The sequence below is a fragment of the Salarias fasciatus genome (genome assembly GCF_902148845.1).
Source record: "Salarias fasciatus chromosome 7 unlocalized genomic scaffold, fSalaFa1.1 super_scaffold_4, whole genome shotgun sequence".
NCBI lineage: Eukaryota > Metazoa > Chordata > Actinopteri > Blenniiformes > Blenniidae > Salarias > Salarias fasciatus.
In genome coordinates, this window is record NW_021941229.1 from 13829637 (window position 1) to 13849236 (window position 19600).

At 43.3% G+C, this 19600-nt stretch overlaps 3 protein-coding genes across 3 annotated transcripts; 2 read left to right on the plus strand and 1 right to left on the minus strand.

Moving 5' to 3' along the window:
• The first annotated feature begins 1640 nt into the window (after positions 1–1640).
• LOC115383059 (alpha-(1,3)-fucosyltransferase 7-like) lies at positions 1641–6332 on the plus strand. Its single transcript, XM_030085083.1, has 3 exons — positions 1641–1858; positions 3559–3673; positions 4807–6332. The coding sequence occupies exons 2-3, from the start codon at positions 3671–3673 to the stop codon at positions 5902–5904; spliced, it is 1101 nt and encodes a 366-aa protein (XP_029940943.1). The 5' UTR covers positions 1641–1858; positions 3559–3670; the 3' UTR covers positions 5905–6332.
• Positions 6333–8642: 2310 nt separating this feature from the next.
• On the plus strand, positions 8643–11061 carry LOC115383088 (alpha-(1,3)-fucosyltransferase 7-like). Its single transcript, XM_030085124.1, has 2 exons — positions 8643–8711; positions 9398–11061. The coding sequence occupies exons 1-2, from the start codon at positions 8700–8702 to the stop codon at positions 10496–10498; spliced, it is 1113 nt and encodes a 370-aa protein (XP_029940984.1). The 5' UTR covers positions 8643–8699; the 3' UTR covers positions 10499–11061.
• A 1994-nt stretch (positions 11062–13055) lies between these two features.
• On the minus strand, positions 13056–15191 carry pou5f3 (POU domain, class 5, transcription factor 3). The gene is made up of 5 exons (XM_030085620.1): positions 14436–15191; positions 14239–14350; positions 13943–14073; positions 13291–13455; positions 13056–13208 (listed from the first exon to the last, which is right to left on the minus strand). Exons 1-5 carry the CDS (start codon positions 15189–15191, stop codon positions 13056–13058), a joined length of 1317 nt encoding a protein of 438 aa, XP_029941480.1.
• Positions 15192–19600: the final 4409 nt, after the last annotated feature.

The window sequence follows — 19600 nt, forward strand, 5'->3', positions numbered from 1 at the left end:
ACAGTCACTCCCTGAAACAATGCATGGGCTCCTATTCCATTGTGGCTTTCTGACCGTATTTTGTGACTTTTTACCGTTGCCCCGTGGGGTTTTTTTTGTTTTTTTTTTTCAGTTGCGTTGTGGTTTTTTGCTCTCGATGTGGTATTTTTTGCTGTTTCCTGCTTTGACTTTTTGAGTTCTTCTGTGGTTGCTTTTCAACACTACCACGGAAGTGTTTTGGTGGTTGTTTTTCAAAGGGTGTTTTCAGACTCCTTTACCAATACCTACCCTTGGATCACCTTACCTTGAGTCTATAACTCTGTTAGCTCTGCTCATCCATTAAATGAGTTAACCAATGAGCCGTGCTGAATGGCCAGTCAATCACACACCTGAACATTATTATTCAGTCCCCAGTACAAACCAAACCACTGACTGTATAAGTAAAAGATGGATGGAGCTTATGTGGCATCACCAATTCTGAAATCTCGTTTTGAAGCTTTGGGGAAGACATCGCCACATTAAACACTTGAAACCGGATGTAAATCTGATTGGTCAAGCTTGCCTCGTGACCCTATCATGTGGACAGAGGAGATGCTGTGACAGGGTCATTTATTCAAAACTTTAACTCATAAACACAGATGGTGGCCATTTTTTTTAGATGGCCACCATCTTTGAATTTCAGTGATCTTTTGGTCCTTTTCCATGAGCGTCACCCATAGTGTCCTCCGCACGGTTCAACCCTGGAACCGTTGATTCTCCACTCTGTTCTCCCGAGCCCAAGGCGGCACCCCCCGCCTCGGGCTCGTATAGGAAGCATTACAAGCCTGGGCCGGGACTGTCCAGATGAATATTTCACTCTGTGCACGACAACACTGCACCTCCACCCATGGGGTTATCAAATGGACATGCTTTGTTAGATAAAAGCTGCCACCTGCTTCATAAACGCCAAATATAGGCCGATACTGAATGATTTTTTTTTAAATAACAGACAGCTGTGCTACGGTAAAACTCGTCAACTGAATGAGTGAATGAGGAAATCAAATACTGTTTGAAAGAGGACAGAGACCGAGAGAAACTCGAGGTTCAGTTGAGAAAAACCTGGTGCTGGCCAGATTAGGTTTGTAGACTGTTACTACGGTAACTGACGCAGACCTTTTTACCTCTCCCTGTGAAACAGGCTAGAGTTGCAACTCCTTCTCTGGGTTGAGTTCCCTCCCTTTGTGAAATGGAAAACTCTGAGTTTCCCAAAGGCCCTCATTTGAACCCACAACCTGACACCCATCTTTTTTGCAGCTTCTAATCATGTCATGATGTTATATATAATTGTTCAAATCAGTCAAATGTGTCATTTTGTGTCTGATTTAATGAGATAAATTCATCACACAAAAACACCAGAAACTAATCAAGTAAGGAATAAAGAGGCAGTTTTCTCTTCAGCAGGTTTCTTTCAGATTATTTATGCATACAGTTCGTCAGTTTATTGAGGTCATTCACAGGATGACAAACCTCATAAGCAGCAGGTTACTGGAACTTCTATAAAAACTGATCATGGCCCACCTTTGCATGCTGTCTAACACCTATACCCTTTTTTGGCACTAGAAGTCACTTTCAGCACTTCCTCTTTCTCCATCACTGCACCAGCGTAGTAAACATCATGTGAACACATGCTTCTCTTTGGGGACGAGTTACCATGAGGACTGAAGGGACGGTAACGTTAGGTTGCGTGGTGAACAATGGTGAGCTGTAAACAAATTCATCTAATCTTTTTAAGGGACCACACGTGTTTGGGTTTTTACTTTCCTTTATAGAAAATGCAAGTTTCTGTTCCAGTCAGCAACCCCCACAAAGGACAGACCACGAACAGCCAGCTCCTGAGCAGGTTAGTGAAGGTTGATTGTGTGTTTTTTTGTCTTTTAATGTGTTTTTTTTTCTAAGACAATGTGTGTACTCTGTGTGTACGAATGCTGGAACTTTGAGCAATGACACTGGCACTCAGGAAAAAACACTCAGAAAAATACAGAGCATAAATCTTTTACCACATCCTGTTCAGATTTCTGCTTCGACTTTTATGATGATCATATGTGTGTCAGAGTGTATCAGAAATGCTTCTTTATTATATAGTCTACAATCACTCAAAAAGAAAAGAACTCAATGTTTTTCGCATCATGTTATCCATTGGCAGATGACACTCATTCTCTACTTACAGGTACAATTGCACCTTTTTAATGTTGCATGATGTTTCTTTGGGCATCCTTCTTTCAGACATTGTAGTTCATGTTGACAACATTTGCAAAAAATGTGAGTTACTTGCAAAACAAAAAACTCAATAAAAGTATTGGTGCAACCACATAATCACTTAATCTGTTTCATTCTGCAGTGTTTCCTTCTGCAGTTTCCTTTTCAGATATCAACTGTTCTATGTCCATGTTTGGTTTCATTTCACTTTTTTTTTTTTTTTCAAATGCCAGGAAAGACGGCCTCGGACATTTGTAAAAGAACTCCTAAGATAAAGACTAGTATTGTGTTTGAAGCAGAAAAGTACATGTCTCTGCATGTTTGTCATTCCATCCTGAGAGCAAATGTCCCATTTGAGATTAACTTAAAATTAAAGGAACCACAAGTCACTCACCTTTCTTTCATCAGAATTTATCAAATGTTATTTAATGTACAGTTTTTATGTTTGTTTTTTTCCCACAAATGTTGGTACAGTTTAAATGTATGTTATTTTTACTGATATTATATTTAAAACTTCTGTTCCTTTCTTTGGAACTTGCCTTTAGTTTTTTTAGGCTATGCTGTGTATTTTGTACTATTTAGTTGTGTTACAACCGGCTCCGTAAATCGCAACAAAGGAGGAAATGCAGTGAGTTTTCAATTGGCAAATGATTATTTATTAAAGAAAATCATACAACTACGGTGTGGTAGTGGGGATCAGTGGTGTGTGCAGGTGCATAGTGTTAGTGAGTAATATGTAATGTGTTGTCAGTGTGAAATCAAGCAAAAGAATACCAAGGGTAGCACGGTCAGCTGAAGGAGTAGAGCAGAAACCTGCAGCAGAACGGCTGGGCAGCAGTCAGGCAGGCCAGCAGCAAGGCAGAGCAGCGGCATAGCCAAGCAGCCGCCATGCAGAGCGGCAGAGAAAGAGCTCTGAACTCGGCTTGCTGGCTTGACTGGGGAATTTCTCCCAGTTGGAGCCAGCTCGGTGATTGCAGGCTCCGCCCAGCCGGAGACTTGGAGGAAGAGCAGCAGAGACAGAGCACTGGGGCCCTAACAGTTGAGAGATAATCCTCAGTCACCCGGTCACACGTGTCTCTCACTTTAATTGTGCAACATATTTAGCTCTTGCTGGCTCAGTTAGAAGTCTTTTTCCTCTTTTCTTACAAAGTGGCATCATATGGTGTCATGACTTCTCATTTTTGTTGCAAAATCTCACAGTTTGTACATGCTTGCAGTTTCATAATGGGCTTTCATCTGGAGAACATCTATAGTGTAGTGAAACTTATTTCCCAACAAGTACTGAAGTTAAAAGAGTGAAAATAGGTGAGTGCTTTATTATGTGACGCTTTTGTTGCTGTTTAGGACTATGGATGCCTCCCACACGTTTGTCTTGAAACATGCCAAGGACGAAAGAGTCAGTCTGTTTTCTAAATCCCCTTCACCCCTGGACGCCCACACAGAGTTCCAGTAACTGATGGTGAGTCCTTTGTCTCATAACATGAGTGCGATCACTGCCACACCCTGAAATTTTGATAACAGTGTATCTTTAAAGTAGTGAGCACAAAGTCACCCTTTTGTGTTTCCTTGATGTTGTCGGATTCTTTACCGAGCCTCGGCTCACCTTGCCGTGTGTTAATGACTCTGTTCGCCCTGCCCATCCGTCGACTGCGTTAACCAATAGGCTGCGCTGAATGGCCAGTCAAACATATAACTTGACAATAGATCAGTGTGAGCGCTGATCAGCCCCCAGTAGACACCAGCAGTGCCCGATATGTCAGAAGGGCAGTCTACGCCTGGTGGTCTGGTCATTAATTTGTTTAGATGCAATCCCGAGGAGGAGAAGCGGACTTGGCAGCAGTTTAAGATTAAATCTAAAAATGTTCAAACAGGTAAGACCTCGGCATAATCTCATTGGGATACCGAATTTTGATCATTGTCATGACCCTGGGTCATTATAACTGGGCTTTTCTGTGTATGTGTTTTCCCCTCCCTGCCTCTGGAGGGTTCTGCTCATTGTCAGTGTGTCTCTCCAGTCTGGGTATGACTGTGCACGTCTTCATGAACTCATCCTCATACTGTGGCTCTGACACAGTTATCCGTTGGTGCTTAGTTGTCACTGCAACACTGTGTTTCATTTCACATTTTGTAGTTCTCAGTGCGGTCTTACTAAATCAGTGCGATATCCTGTGGACAAAATGTGAATTTCAGTTATATTCATTGACCATCTGATAGCCTTGGTTGAGATCAAGGGGTCGCATGTTTTACACCCCGTATATGTTTTAAAACAATCACTGAATTTGTGTTAACTTTTATATTTGTCATCTGAGTGGCCATTTTTTTTTTTTTATTTTCTACAATTATAATGAGACATAATCTTGATTATTATGAAATCCTCTTTAACAAAGGACTTCTTTAAAACTTTCTACCAGTGCTTATTTGTAACGCAACCAAGTGTCACTATATTGCTGTAGATCAAATATAAGGGGTATTATGAGTTTTTGTTTGACTACAAACAATGGGTTCTGGTTTTGAGTTATTCTTTCGAATGACTGCTGCTGAAAAAAGACTGCAAAAATCTCATATAACATTTTTTTTTTTTTTTTCTGACAGACCTTCAGTCGAATGGCTTTATCGGGTCCCATGAAGAGGCGGATCCTGCTCTCCCTCTGCTTCCTCTGCGTTTTACTGCTGTGTCTTTTCAATGGATGGCAGAGAAGCTTCAACGGTCCGCCGCCTGTCAATCCCATCAGTACCTGCAGGAGCAACTGCAGCAGCAACAAAACAACGGTGACCATCCTGCTGTGGCACCGGCCGTTCAATACGCCGCTCAGCCTGGAGGGTGACGTGTGCTGGGATCTCTACCACATCCCTCGCTGTCGGCTGGTGGACCAACGCTCCTTTTTGTCCTCTGCCGATGTGGTGGTATTCCACAACCGAGAGCTGATGAGCGGCCATCAGAAGCTGCCTGTTGACTCTCCGCGACCACAGGGTCAGAGGTGGGCCTGGATGTCCCTGGAGGCACCCGTTCATAATGGGGATTTGAGGCGTTTTGCACATATGTTTAACATGACGATGAGCTACAGGAGGGATGCAGATATCCCAATACCCTACGGCGAGCTGCTACCAAAAGAGGCTGACGGCCAGCTGACTGAAGATGTCCCTCTGAATAAGACCACCCTGGTCTGTTGGGTGGTCAGTAACTACAACAGGTACCAGAAAAGGAGCAAAGTCTACAAAGAACTTAAAGCCACAGTCGATGTGAAAGTTTATGGGCGCTGGACAAAGAAGCCCCTCCCCTCTGAAGACCTGTTGCCTACAATCTCTCGCTGCTACTTTTATTTGGCTTTTGAGAATTCACTCAGCAAAGATTATATCACAGAGAAGCTGTGGAAGAATGCTTACCTCGGCAGGGCCGTGCCTGTTGTACTGGGTCCACAACTGAGCGATTATCAAGCCGTGGCTCCACCCAACTCCTTCATCCACGTCGACCAATTCCCATCAGTGAGGGAATTGGGAAAGTACTTACAAAGTCTGGCCGAGGACAAGAAACACTACTCGGACTATTTTAACTGGAAACTGAAGTGGAGTGTGAAATTACACACAGACTGGAGGGAAAGACTGTGCAAGATCTGCCCACAGTACAACCGTTTACCTGAGCAGAAGGTTTACTCAGACCTGCAGGCCTGGGTCAACGCTGATAGCGCCTGACCTTTTACAAGTGGCGCTGTCAGTTCACCTGCGCTCTTGACACGTGCACACACGATGACCATATTACTGTTTGTGGTACTGTAGTAATCACTACACTATTTAAAACGTGAAGCAATCTAAATGTAGTTATTTTTTTATGGAATCATGTATAAATTCACATGACATTGTCACAACTTCTTACTGTATCAAGAACAGCGACTGAGTTTGTACTCTTGTTATTCTTAACATTTTAGAACTGACTCCTGCTATCTCTCTATCTTTTAGTATGTTGTACTTCCTGCTGAGTTACACAAAGTTGTTGAGTCTGCACACTAAACTACCATGCAGTTAGGTTGGGTTCACAGAGCTGCTGTTGTGTGGTTGTGTCAAATAAACACAAATATATTTATGTAATTTTGTTGTGTACAATGTTCAAGAAGTAAAAGAAAAGATCATGAAGATAATGAATGGTTGCTTCTTTCTTAAACTCTTCTTGATTTACATTTTCTTTTCTAAAAAAAAAAAAAAAAGAAGATCCATTTGTATGTCTCACTTTTTAATCAGAGGAGAAAATGTGGGTTTCCACTAATGCAGTAACAGTGTTAGTATTGAATCTATTAATCGTGATGTTTTTGTAATGAGAATTGAAACCAGACTGAAACTGTTCTTGGAGCTTGTTGAGGGAGAGGTAAGAGTGGATTTGAGATGACCGTTTTGTCCAGAAACCTTTTCAGAAATGAAAAATTGAATAAAGCTGATTGGGGTCAAAGATAGTTTTCTTTATGACTGGGAGTAGACGAATGACTTCACTTGAGCTCTTTTCACTGGGTGAAGCTGGCAGGTGTGGATTTCAGGACGAGATCTGATATGTCAGCAACAGAAGGAGGTGGAAACTTGGAAGTGGTTGGGTGAGAGAGGCGAGAAAAACAAGAAGGAGAACTGCGACTGATGGGAGTTGTCAGTCGCTGGTGGATCCGGTCTATCTTTTAAGTGTACAATTTCATAGGTGAGTTACAGTTGTTGGCCGAAGAAAAGAGTCTGGAGATGGCAGGGTATTAGTGACAAGTGAGAACAAAGCCGATGTTCCCAATTCCTACACTGGTTTGTTTCTGAATAGTATTGATAGAAAGTGCTTCAGCAGCAGAATATGGTTCTGATATATCTGTTTATGAACAGTCAGATTAGTGTTGTCGTCTTTCCACTTGGGGCCCTTTGGCATTGGAAAAGCATACAGGCGACACAGTGGGTGAAAAGAGACAGTTTTGGTTGTTAGTGGCTCATATGAGTCCAGCAGAGTGTGAGGAGCATTAGGAGAGTATTTATAATGACAGAATTGTCATGGAGATTAACATGTGGTTGGAAATTAGGAGATTAATAGGTGAGCAGTTACATGAGTGGCACCACAGCAGCAAACCAAGTCCAGAACATTTTTTTGTGAGAGTGTTGGTGTATTGTTTTAATCCAAAACTGCTCTAGCATGATGTGAATTTATAAAAAATGCATTGGTTTTATATAGCACTTTCCAGGGCGCTCGAAGCTGCTTTACATTTGCATGATTCATTCACTCCACATTTGATGGCGGTAAGCTACACATGTAGCCACAGCTGCCCAGGGGTAGTCTGATGGAAGTGAGGCTGCTAAACTGCACCACAGGCTCCTCGGACCACCACCAACAGTCTCACTGTATTAACTCAGGCTTCCTGGTTTTCCCACACGGAGTCCCATCCAGGTATCTGGCAGGATCAGGTGGGGAATTCTCTGTGAGTGATTTTTTGTTGTCCACATGAATGTTTCGGCCCCCAAACAGGATTATATTGGGGGGAAATGTGAGCAGATATGAGATAAAGGTGGAGAATTCATGATTAAAGTCCTGGTTGGGCTTGAGTAGGTGATGAGCAGTCACCATGGTTGTTGTGTCAGTCCATACTGGTGCAGTGACAGGTGAAATGTTTCAGTTCTCACCGGAGCATTTCATTTTCGAAGTTTACACTTGCTGCAGTGTCAAAAGATTTTCTCAAATAAAATCTGAAGTGATGTTTGCTTTTATTTTCCTGCCATCTTCATTTTTAAGGTGTCACAGACTTGAATATTTTTTGATCCACTTGGAAAAATTATTTTTCTGCATTTAAGCTTTTAACCAACTATTCATAGTCAAAATTAACTAAATACTCGGAGCAGTGGACTGTTGCAGCGCAGTGGCCACAGAGCTGTAGTGTTAACCTGTCCACAGTGTTGTTTTAAACCTGCAACCCTCACAAGCTTTGTTGCACCTGATTGCAATGTCTTTACAGAACATGTTAGAATTAAAATGTAAAAAGTAAGATCTAGACCAGGGGTCTCCAACCCTGTTCCTGGAGAGCCCCTATCCATCATGTTTTCCTTCTTTCCCACACCTGCTGGCATCAACAGGCTTGTTACTGGGCTGTGCTCTGTGCTTGGTGATTAGAGAATGATTACATTCAGGTGTGTTGAAGCAGGGAGAGAACTAAAACATGCTGGATAGGGGCTCTCCAGGAGCAGGGTTGGAGACCCCTGATTGAGACTCAACTAAGCTCTACTGCCTTAACATGTAGAAATGAGGCTGTTCGGAAAGAATTTGTAGACTGAGATAAACCAGACCTGAGAACAGCCAATCGGTTCAAATACTGAATCAGAATCTAACCAAATGAAGCTCGTACAATATGTAAATTAAAAGGGCAAGCATCGAATGCAAATTGAGAACAAGAAATCCGATCCGATGTGGAAACGCATTTGCTGAGGTGCAATCCCGAGGAGGAGAGGCGCATTTGGCAGCAGTTTAAGATTAAATCTACAAAATGTTCAAACAGGTAAGACCTCAGCATAATCTCATGGGGATACTGAATTTTGATCATTGTCATGACCCTGGGTCATTATAAGTGGGCTTTTCTGTGTATGTGTTTTCCCCTCCCTGCCTCTGGAGGGTTCTGCTCATTGTCAGTGTGTCTCTCCAGTCTGGGTATGACTGTGCCTGTTTTCATGAACTCATCCTCATACTTTGGCTCTGACGCAGTTATCCGTTGTCACTTAGTTGTCACTGCAACACTGTGTTTCAGTTCAGATTTTGTAGTTATCGGTGCAGTCTTACTAAATCAGTGCGATATCCTGTGGGCAAAATATCTGATAGTCTTGTTTGAGATCAAGGGGTTGCATGTTTTACACTCCGTATATATATAAAACAATCACTGTATTTGTGCTAACTTTATCATCTGGGTGGCTAATTTTGTTTTTTTCATTTTCAACAATCAAAATGAGACCTAATCTTAAATGATTATGAAATCCTCTTTAACAAAGGAGTTCTTTAAAAGTTTCTACCAGTGCTTATTGTAATGCAGTCAAGTATCACGATATTGCTGTAGATCAAATATAAGGGGCATTATGAATTTTATTTGACAAATAGCAATGGGTTCTGCTTGTGATTTATTCTTTCAAATGACTGCTGCAAAAAAAAAAAAAAAAAAAAAAAATCTCATATAACATTTTTTTTTTCTGACAGGCCTTCAGCCGAATGGTTTTATCGGGTCCAATGAAGAGGCGGCTCCAGCTCTCCTTCCTCTGCTTCCTCTGCATTTTACCACTGTGTCTTTTCAATGGATGGCTGAGAAGCTTCGACGGTCTGCCGCCTGTCAATCCCATTGGTACCTGCAAGAGCAACTGCAGCGGCAACAGAACAACGGTGACCATCCTGCTGTGGCACTGGCCGTTCAATACGCCGCTCAGCCTGGAGGGTGACGTGTGCTGGGATCTCTGCCGCATCCCTCGCTGTCGGCTGGTGGACCAACGCTCCTTTTTGTCCTCTGCCGATGTGGTGGTATTCCACAACCGAGAGCTGAGGAGCGGCCATCAGAAGCTGCCTGTTGACTCTCCGCGACCACGGGGTCAGAGGTGGGCCTGGATGTCCCTGGAGGCACCCGTTCATAATGGGGATTTGAGGCGTTTTGCACATATGTTTAACATGACGATGAGCTACAGGAGGGATGCAGATATCCCAATACCCTACGGCGAGCTGCTACCAAAAGAGGCTGACGGCCAGCTGACTGAAGAGGCCCCTCTGAATAAGAGCACTTTGGTCTGTTGGGTGGTCAGTAACTACAACAGGTACCACAAAAGAAGTAAAGTGTACCAAGAACTTAAAGCCACAGTCGATGTGAAAGTTTATGGGCGCTGGACAAAGAAGCCCCTCCCCTCTGAAGACCTGTTGCCTACAATCTCTCGCTGCTACTTTTATTTGGCTTTTGAGAATTCACTCAGCAAAGATTATATCACAGAGAAGCTGTGGAAGAATGCTTACCTCGGCAGGGCCGTGCCTGTTGTACTGGGTCCACAACTGAGCGATTATCAAGCCGTGGCTCCACCCAACTCCTTCATCCACGTCGACCAATTCCCATCAGTGAGGGAATTGGGAAAGTACTTACAAAGTCTGGCCGAGGACAAGAAACACTACTCGGACTATTTTAACTGGAAACTGAAGTGGAGTGTGAAATTACACACAGACTGGAGGGAAAGACTGTGCAAGATCTGCCCACAGTACAACCGTTTACCTGAGCAGAAGGTTTACTCAGACCTGCAGGCCTGGGTCAACGCTGATAGCGCCTGACCTTTTACAAGTGGCGCTGTCAGTTCATCTGCGCTCTTGACACGTGCACACACAATGACCATATTACTGTTTGTGGTACTGTAGTAATCACTACACTATTTAAAACGTGAAGCAATCTGAATGTAGTTATTTTTTTTATGGAATCATGTATAAATTCACATGACATTGTCACAACTTCTTACTGTATCAAGAACAGCGGCTGAGTTTGTACTCTTGTTATTCTTAACATTTTAGAACTGACTCCTGCTATCTCTCTATCTTTCAGTATGTTGTACTTCCTGCTGAGTTACACAAAGTTGTTGAGTCTGCACACTAAACTACCATGCAGTTAGGTTGGGTTCACAGAAAATCAGAGCTGCTGTTGTGTGGTTGTGTCAAATAAACACAAACATATTCATGCAATTTGTTGTGTACAATGTTCAAGACCTAAACAGAAGAGGTAAGGAATGGATGTTTCTGAAATGCTTCTTGATTGGCATTTTATTTTCTAAAAAAGAAAAGATCCATTTGTATGTCTCACTTTTTAATCAAAGGAGAAAACGTTGGTTTCCACTAATGTAGTAACAGTGTTAGTATTGAAGTCTATTAATTGTGATGTTTTTGTAATGACAATTGAAACCAGACTGAAACTGTTCTTGGAGCTTGTTGAGGGAGAGGTAAATGTGGATTTGAGATGACCGTTTTGTCCAGAAATTTGTCAGATATGAAAAATGGAATAAAGCTTACTTGGGTCAAAGCTCGTTCTCTTTAGAACTGGGACGACAGAGGTGAGAAGGAGATGTATGATTTCACTTGAGCTCTTGGCACTGGGTGAAGCTGGCAGGTTTGGATTTCAGGATGAGATCTCATGTCAGCAACTGAGGGAGGTGGAAACTTGGAAGTGGTTGGGTGAGAGAGGTGAGAAAAACAAGGAGAACTGCGAGGGATGGGAGTTGTCAGTCGCTGGTGGATCCAGTTGATCTTTTAAGTGTTAAATGTCATAGGTGAGTTAGTTGTTGGCGGAAGAAAAGAGTCTGGAGATGGCAGGGTATTAGTGCCACAGAGCTGTAGTGTTCACTTTTCCGCAGTGAGATTTAAACCTGCAACCCCCACAAGCTTTGTTGCACCTGATTGCAATGCCTTTATACAACATGTAAGAATTCAAATGTAAAAATTGATCTAGATTCAACTAAGCTCTACTGCCCCTGAACATGTAGGAATAAGGCTGTTCTCTAATTTTGTAGACTGAGAAGAGCCAATCAGTTCAAATGCCGAGTCAGAATCTCACCAAATGAAGCTATTACAATATGTACATTAAAAGGGGAAGAGTGTCAAACTCCAATGTGCAAACTGGTCAGAAATTGTTTATGTAAAAAAAAAAATACAGGGAATCTCTCTGCATATGTGAAAGTGAATATCTGACAGGCATTATCCGCTGCGTTTGACCAGGAAGTCTTAGGGAATTTAAGGTTCATATCAAACTTATGAGAGGACCTTTGAACCAAATTCTCAGGTGAGGTTAAGTAAATTTAAGTAAGACTTAAGCATTTCACTTTTGAACTGGCTGCATCATCCATCTGAGAAAATGCAATGTGGTCACCTGGTGGCCAACAGCCCTCACTTCCGTCCAATCTGAATAAACATTGGTTCACACCGACAGATGCACCTTTTAGAAAGACAGTTCGTACAATTAATTTTGTTCCTTTTTTTAATTTGGCTCTTGCATCATGGACCTCACATTTTCAAACATCAATATATTAATCCATTTCCACTCTCACTGAAGTCACTTTGAAAACAATCAACAGGATTGCACACTTACAGTGAATTTTCAAGTCAGTTGTAACAGTAATCCAGTCCAAATCAAATCAGGAGGTACCAACATTTATGTACAAAGCTTCATGTAAAAACAAATGTCACATTTTCAGTATTTTTAAATCCCACAACACCAATAATGCTAAAAAGTTAACGGCAAACAACCACAGGGCAAAACAAATCTGGGTTTCACACAACAGGATTTTTTTTTTTTCCAAAAGATGTTTAAAATACGAGCACTGTGCAAAGTCATTGGGAAGTTGCATCCGAAAAGAGCATTTTCTAATTTCAGTGACAGTTTAGACAAACTATAGCTTCTCTATTCAGACAAGACATACAGAAGTATTGCACAAATATTGTCAAAAAATGAATACTGTTTAAGGAGGTATCCCTCACATTGCCATTCCCTTGATAACCCAGATTTTTCCTCTTGTTCACACACCACAGATTACCCATCCAGGATGTGGCACATCACAATGGCTCTTAGACCCTGTAAGCATTTACAACCCCACTCATAACCCAAACTGGACAGTACTTCGCAACAGCAGAACATCTTCACGAGCAACTGTCAATTAAATGATTACACACACAAAGATACAAGAGGAAGGCACATTCAATGTAAAAAAAAAAAAATTAAGTCAAAGTAGTGAGGTAAGACAGTTGATTAGTCAATCATCACAAGAAAACAGTTTTAAACTTGACTCTGGGTTGGATGGAGCCTTAGGAAGGCAAGCCGACTTTGGTTGGCACTACTAACCAGAGGGGTCTATAGATACCCTCCCGTGTGCTTCAAGATGTCAGGGCACATATAGAGGGGGTATCCCTGCTCCAAGGCCGCCGCCTCCTCCTCCTCCTCCTTCACAGGCAAGGCCAAACGCTTTCCCTTCTGTCTGCGGTTGCAGAACCACACACGCACAACCTGTCAAAGGCAACTGTTATTGAGAAATGTAAGTGATTATACGTAGATTTTAAAATGGCATCAATGAAAAGTTTGAGCTTACATCTCGTTGCAGGCCCAGGTCGCCAGAGATGTGTGTGAGCTGCTGAGTGTTGGGCTTGGGAGACTTGAAAAAGTAAGACTCGAGAGCAGAGCGCACCGGCCCCTCCAGGCAGGTCCTCCGTTTCCTCTTCCTCGTCTCAGGATGTGGACGCTCAATCTTGTACATCTGAGGAAACAGGCACATGACATGTAGATATGAGGAAAAGCCCAAAACTCCAATATATGGACATTTCTACAGAGCTGAATCATTGAACACATTTATTTCCCAATCATGTCTGAAATGTCACTATCATGGTATCAAACCCATCTTAACTCAACAGCCCCATTTCAAATTGAGTGAGATGGACCAGTAAAAGTATAACCATTTAATGCAATCTTGTACAACTCCGTTTGTTTCAGTGAAAGTTAAATTTAATTTTCTCTTTAGGGACATCTCTCTAATTACATCGAGTTTGTTCGTTTTTGCCCACGAACCATGTATTTGTCCCCATCTGTATATCACCATCATTGCTATATCAGTTTCCTGCCACCAGGTGGTGCTGTTGGCGCATTAACCAGTACAAGGTCGTGTCCTGCCCAGCGGTTACTTCAAAAAAGAAAAACCTGGCAACCCATCCATGCAATGAGGGGGGAAATAATGGTAGCAAACTCACGTCTTGAGGGTTTTCCGAGTTCTCGGCATCGTTGAGCCATCTCTGCAGCAGAGGCTTGAGTTTGCACATATTCTTGAAGCTCAGCTGCAGGGCCTCGAAGCGGCAGATGGTGGTCTGGCTGAACATCTTACCTGAAGGCACCAAACAAAATGCATTGATCATTCAAGTTCAGAACTTGTGACGTTTCTCTCACGGGAAGACGCAACAATGACCTTCTATCAAGTAACTCTTGGGAGAAAAACTTAAAAACGTTGTTACTGGTAGAGACAAGCTGCCGTGTGTAGCATAGAACTCACCGTACAGGTTACCCAGCGCCAGGCCCACGTCGGCCTGAGTGAAACCCAGAGTGATGCGCTTGTGTTTGAGCTGTTTGGCAAACTGCTCCAGCTCCTCGCTGGTAATAGCCTCCTGTAAGACAAACGGTTTCAACATATAAAAGACATTTAAAAGACGGCCATGAAAATTATCCCTTAAAAACCAAGTAGAAACGGACCTCATCGGAGTCGCTGCAGGCGCCGCTGGAGGAGCCGCTGCTCCTGCTGGGGCCCGCAGGGTTCTGCGGCTGGGGGCCGGCGGCGGCCTGGGAGCCGCCCGCAGCGCTGAACGCCGCTCCCGGCAGCCCGTTGCTGTTGTTCGGGGGTGAAGGAGACATGGACGGGGAAGACGAGGACGTCGAGGGGCTCTGGTTATCGGCGGCGGCCGCGGGCATGTGGGTGATGCTGGGCCAGAAGGGCGGGTTCCAGGGCGAAGGGTAGAAGACTCCGTGGGGCATGGCGGCGGGGGTCTGCTGGCTCTGGTAGGCGTGCAGAGCCCTCATCTCGGTTGAGTATTCATCGTCGTCGTTCCTCTCGCTCTTCACCTCTTGTAAGCCGATCTGCTCCCGGGTTTCGCCTATCGGGGGGCTCGGGTTGGTGGGCTGGGCGGCCGCCGCCGCGCCGGGGATCTGGCCCGTGTACTCGGGCGCAGCGAATGGATACCAGTGTTTGGGTTGGCCAAAGTCACCACCCTGCGTGTCGGCTGCTCTGTAGTCGCCAGGAACGTGTGGGAACGGAAAGAAGGCCTGCGCAGGTGCCGACGGCAGGTTGTAGGAGGCCTTGCTGTAGAGAGAACTCGGGTCTGTTAGACCACCGTGAGGCAGCTGGAAATGCGCGCCGGCCTCCTGACCCAGAGCCTGGCTGGAGGTGCTGGGCATGCTGAAGTCGTAGGGCATGCTCTGGCACTCCAGATTCTGCGGAGACTTCTCAGACATCTCTCACAGGTTGTAGAAACTCAGACACACACACAAAAAAAAAACAAAGTCCTTCTCCGAGAAGAAAAACTCACTCTAGGAGTGAGCTCGAACCAAAGAAGATTCTTTGGAAAAACGTCCGGCTCAGCCAACTCTTTGGTTTCCTCTAAAGCTCACCGGAAAGCTTCTCTCCACTAGAGCATCTTCACGGGGAACTGCTGAAATGCCGCAAAGCGCCACAGGTTTCAACCTTAACACGTGGGTGTGACCACCGGCAGCTCTCGTCGCCTATTGGCTGGCGTAGATCTGCGCACAGCTGATCGCGATTTTGTGAATGACCTTGATTCTTAAAAAAAAACATAATGGGCGTGTTTTTGCTTCGACTTTAAGACCATTTTGAGACCACGTTCTCTGTTTTGGCGAATTTAAGAGTCGCGGCTACCAAAAGAGTCAAAAACTAAAAAAACAAAAAACTTGAATTAACTTTAAATTCGTTTGTTTAAGTATCTAATCTAAAAAAAAAACCCTAATAGTTTATACAATTGGCATATTTGCAATGCTAAACAGGGAGTCGCCTCTACTCAAGTAAACATTGTCACGCCATAATCTATGCAGCTAATACATGAATCATAATGATGTGTTTGTTTGGATAATTTGTCCCTAAGTAGATGGCTTTGATATTAAAATCCCCGACGTTGTGCCACAATCCATCATTAAAAATGAAAATCAAGCGTTAATGTGAGGGGACAGGCCGCGTTCAAGGTTTGCAAATATTGTGATAGCTCAGGCTTGGAATTCCTTGTTGATATTTTAAGAAGTTGTAAACATGCGAAATGCTTGTATTTATTTGTAGGAAAGCGTTTTAGATTCACCAATACTATCTATCTATCTATCTATCTATCTATCTATCTATCTATCTATCTATCTATCTGAGCGGTTGTTTCAAACTGATTCCTAAATGTTTTGGAAAATTCCAAGTGAACCAGGTGAACTCTTCCCATTCATAGGCGTGCAGCACCTACAGATGCGCTCCCCCGATGAGAATGGAGGGCCGCAGATTGCGGCAGGAAGACGCGCTGCGGGGGAGGGAGAAGGAGGGGGGGGGGTGCCATTGTGCGGCCTGGCTCCGGGGCACCCTGTGGATTCCAGATCCCGAGTTGCGATGGTCGGCCATTGGCTCCTTTTCACGTGAGAACAATAAGTCTCAAGCCTTTGATTCGGCCCCCACCCCCCACCCCCCACCCCCCACCCCCCTCTCTTGCTGGTCATCTACACCAGGCAGCTGCGTGTCTCACCTTTACATCCAGTTTGATGACCTGGAGGCGTGGAACCGGTCAGATAGCCCGGTCAGGACGGTGCTCCTGTGTGTTTTTCAATAATGTGTGAGATTTTAACTTCTCATTTATCGCTGGGATCCCAGTGTTTCTTTTTTAAACTCATTAAACTGACTGTGCAGTTTAATGTGTGTCTGTCTTGATTAAAAATCCAGTCTCATTTATGAAAAAAAAACAAAAAAAAAAAAACAAGGATCTTTGTGAGTATTGTCACTGCAACCTAATCACATACTTCCTCTATTTAATTCTTGTTTCATTTACGAACCCAGAGGTGCTGGGTCAAGGCTTGACCTTGAGTGAGGGTCACCCAGGTTGTGGCTGACTTGCCGAGGTGGCTGCTGGGAGTCAGGTCAACATGATTCATCACATTTTTAACTGTTCTTCAGTCAACTTCATGGGTTCCATACGTCCCAACTCTCTGGTGTGGTCCAGATCAGTAAATCATTGCATGACAACATGACAACTCCAAATTAAGAGTGAAGGAGTAGAAATACAGAATTTAAAAAAAAGTTCTCTTAAACAAATATTCTAAAAGAAGTAAAAACATTTCCTACATTTCAGGCATGAAACAGATGAAGTGATGTAATGCTTTATTCTGTTAAGATCATCTGAAACCCTGCCTGACAAAAAGTGTTTCTCCTCAGACTAATGTCTGTCGTCGTTTGTCCCGACGCGAATCTTCCACAGTTTTGTTGTCTGCATGTTTTCACACATGCACGCTCTCTGTATGATGCTAATGCTGTTCAGCTCTCCCTGCAGCACCGCTGATCCCTCACTGACCTCTTGGGCCAAAACAGACACGCTGGAGTTCAATCCAGGTTGCAGGATAGAATCACAAAGTGTCAAAAAAAAAGAAAGAAATGTAAGAGATTATTTTAGCATTAATGTTCTGATAAAAGCAGTTGTTTCTGATTTCTAAGCTTGAGATTGTGCGGCGTACGTTTGGAACATCTGCTGTAAATGATAACACGGTCTACATGTCTGCTTCAGGACTGTGTTGTTGAGGCCATTTTTCTGTTGCCGAAGTGTTTCCTCCTTCTTCAGACTGCAATGTTGTTTAACACGTTACTCCAAATATCCATTTTAGTGACTTCATCTGGGTTCATGATTATAGCCAAAAATAGAAACATCATAAAACTAGAATCATAACTGTTTCTTGGACTTTTTTTTTTTTTTTCTATTCCTCGCCCAGATCAAGCTTTGAGAACGTATAGTCGTAACTTTGCCCTGTGAGGGAGCCGCGAGTGTCACACTTTCAGCAGCACATAAGCCTTCACAGGCAGGGGACCCGGGAGAGGCAGCAAGCAGCAGCGGCCAATGGCTTAAAGGAGCTGCTCTGATTGTTATGGGCTGTGGACTTGGGAGGCGAATTGTAATGCAAAAGACAAAAGGCGAGAGAGATAGATTCTCTGATAGAGAAAAGGACAACAGAGCAGGCCGCTCTCTGGGTGTCCAAAGGGAATGGGGGAGGTGGGGGAGTGTTAAATGGTTTGGTACAGTGTTGAGGTGATGTGTGTGGAGTTGGGAGGGGGGGGGGGTATCTGAAGCTGAACCTTCCCACCTCCCCGATGTGTCGGAACTTGTCCTTTCTCTCTTCAGTCCTGGGCTCTCTTCAGCTAAGACCGGCCAAACAAAAGAAAAGGCAGCGAGAGACAAAAGATGGCCTGTTGATACAGTGGAAGTGTGAATGTGTTGCACTCCTCAGCAGGTGACGGGACGGCAGAAAACCGCCTCTTTAATGTTGGGTTTAACTCGCGGGCTGCTCATCTGTTGCAAGAGGGACCTTTTTTTGCACGTCCCTTTTTGCTTTCACCAGTTCTAAGCTTTGCAGCCTCAAAAGGCAGCAACAGTGGGGAAAAAGTTAACGTGGCACACCAGAGAAATTCTACTCGCCGAGAGAATTCCTCACAGTTTAATGGCTGACCATTGCCTCAGGCACAAACATCACAGTCTGCACTTGGGATTTCAGTATAAAAATAAAGAAGCAAACCGAGACAACAAGGTGTGCAACAATTTAATGAGGTCAGAGTTCTTTATTCATCAGTCTCACTTAATGGAATATATTAACATTTACTCTGGAATGGTTTCATTTCAGTTAGATTTTCTCTTCTTATTTCTTACTTCTGTACTTGAATGTGTTTGCTCACTTCCATGACTCTGGTTTAAAGATGACAAGCTCTTTGTAATCCAGTTCAGCTAAAAAAAAAAAAAAACAGAGATGTGTAAATGTTTACTTTATCTGTGCCACACCTTTAAAATAAGCTGCTCATGAGAAAAGTTTGATGGCTGCCTTGTAAATATAATCTGGTTTAGTGTGTTGCCACACAGCATTTCCTCCTGAAGATCTGAAAACACTTTGGTTTTATTATCCATTTGCATGTGCTGGGACTGAAAATTAAGTTTGTGAGACTTCAGATACGTTATTGTTGTCAGTAATTACCAGTTAAAGTATATCTAAAATTCATCTTACTATTTCTGTCGTCTTATTCACCCCAGTTTATTCTAAACTCTAAAAAACAAGGGAATCTACAAACTACTGCTTTACTCTACCAGAGGAGACAGAATCAAGAAAAAAAATCCTTTTGGTCCAAAGGTGAGTTTAAATTTCTCCCCTCCCCCCCCCCAAGTTATTTTGAAGAGAATTATTTGAGGGTTGAGCGTGTCAATCAATGTCATCAATGGGGAAACAAATGAGGACAATAACTTCTTTAGTTTACTTTAGTGTCTCCTTTTAACTACTTCCACTTTATTACACTGATTTAACAACTTTGCTTGCTTTTCAAGTGAGGGATTGCACAAAAGATGATCTATCGAGCTTTTCAAAGACAACAAATCTGGTTACACGTCCATCTGTTTTGGTTCATGCGTTTTCAGAGTCAAAAAAAAAAGAAGAGTTGTGGTTTTGGAGCTGTTTTTAAAGTCTTACAACAAGTCAGTTGAACAAACAAAACTTGACGTATCTGATTGGGTAATTCAGACTTTTACTGATCCGATTAAGTCCTTCTGTAGGAATCTTAACGCTGCAGCTCCTGGTGAGCGGCTCAATTGTCCCCCACAAACCAGTCTGGTGGCTTTTTGAAGCTATTTTTGATGACC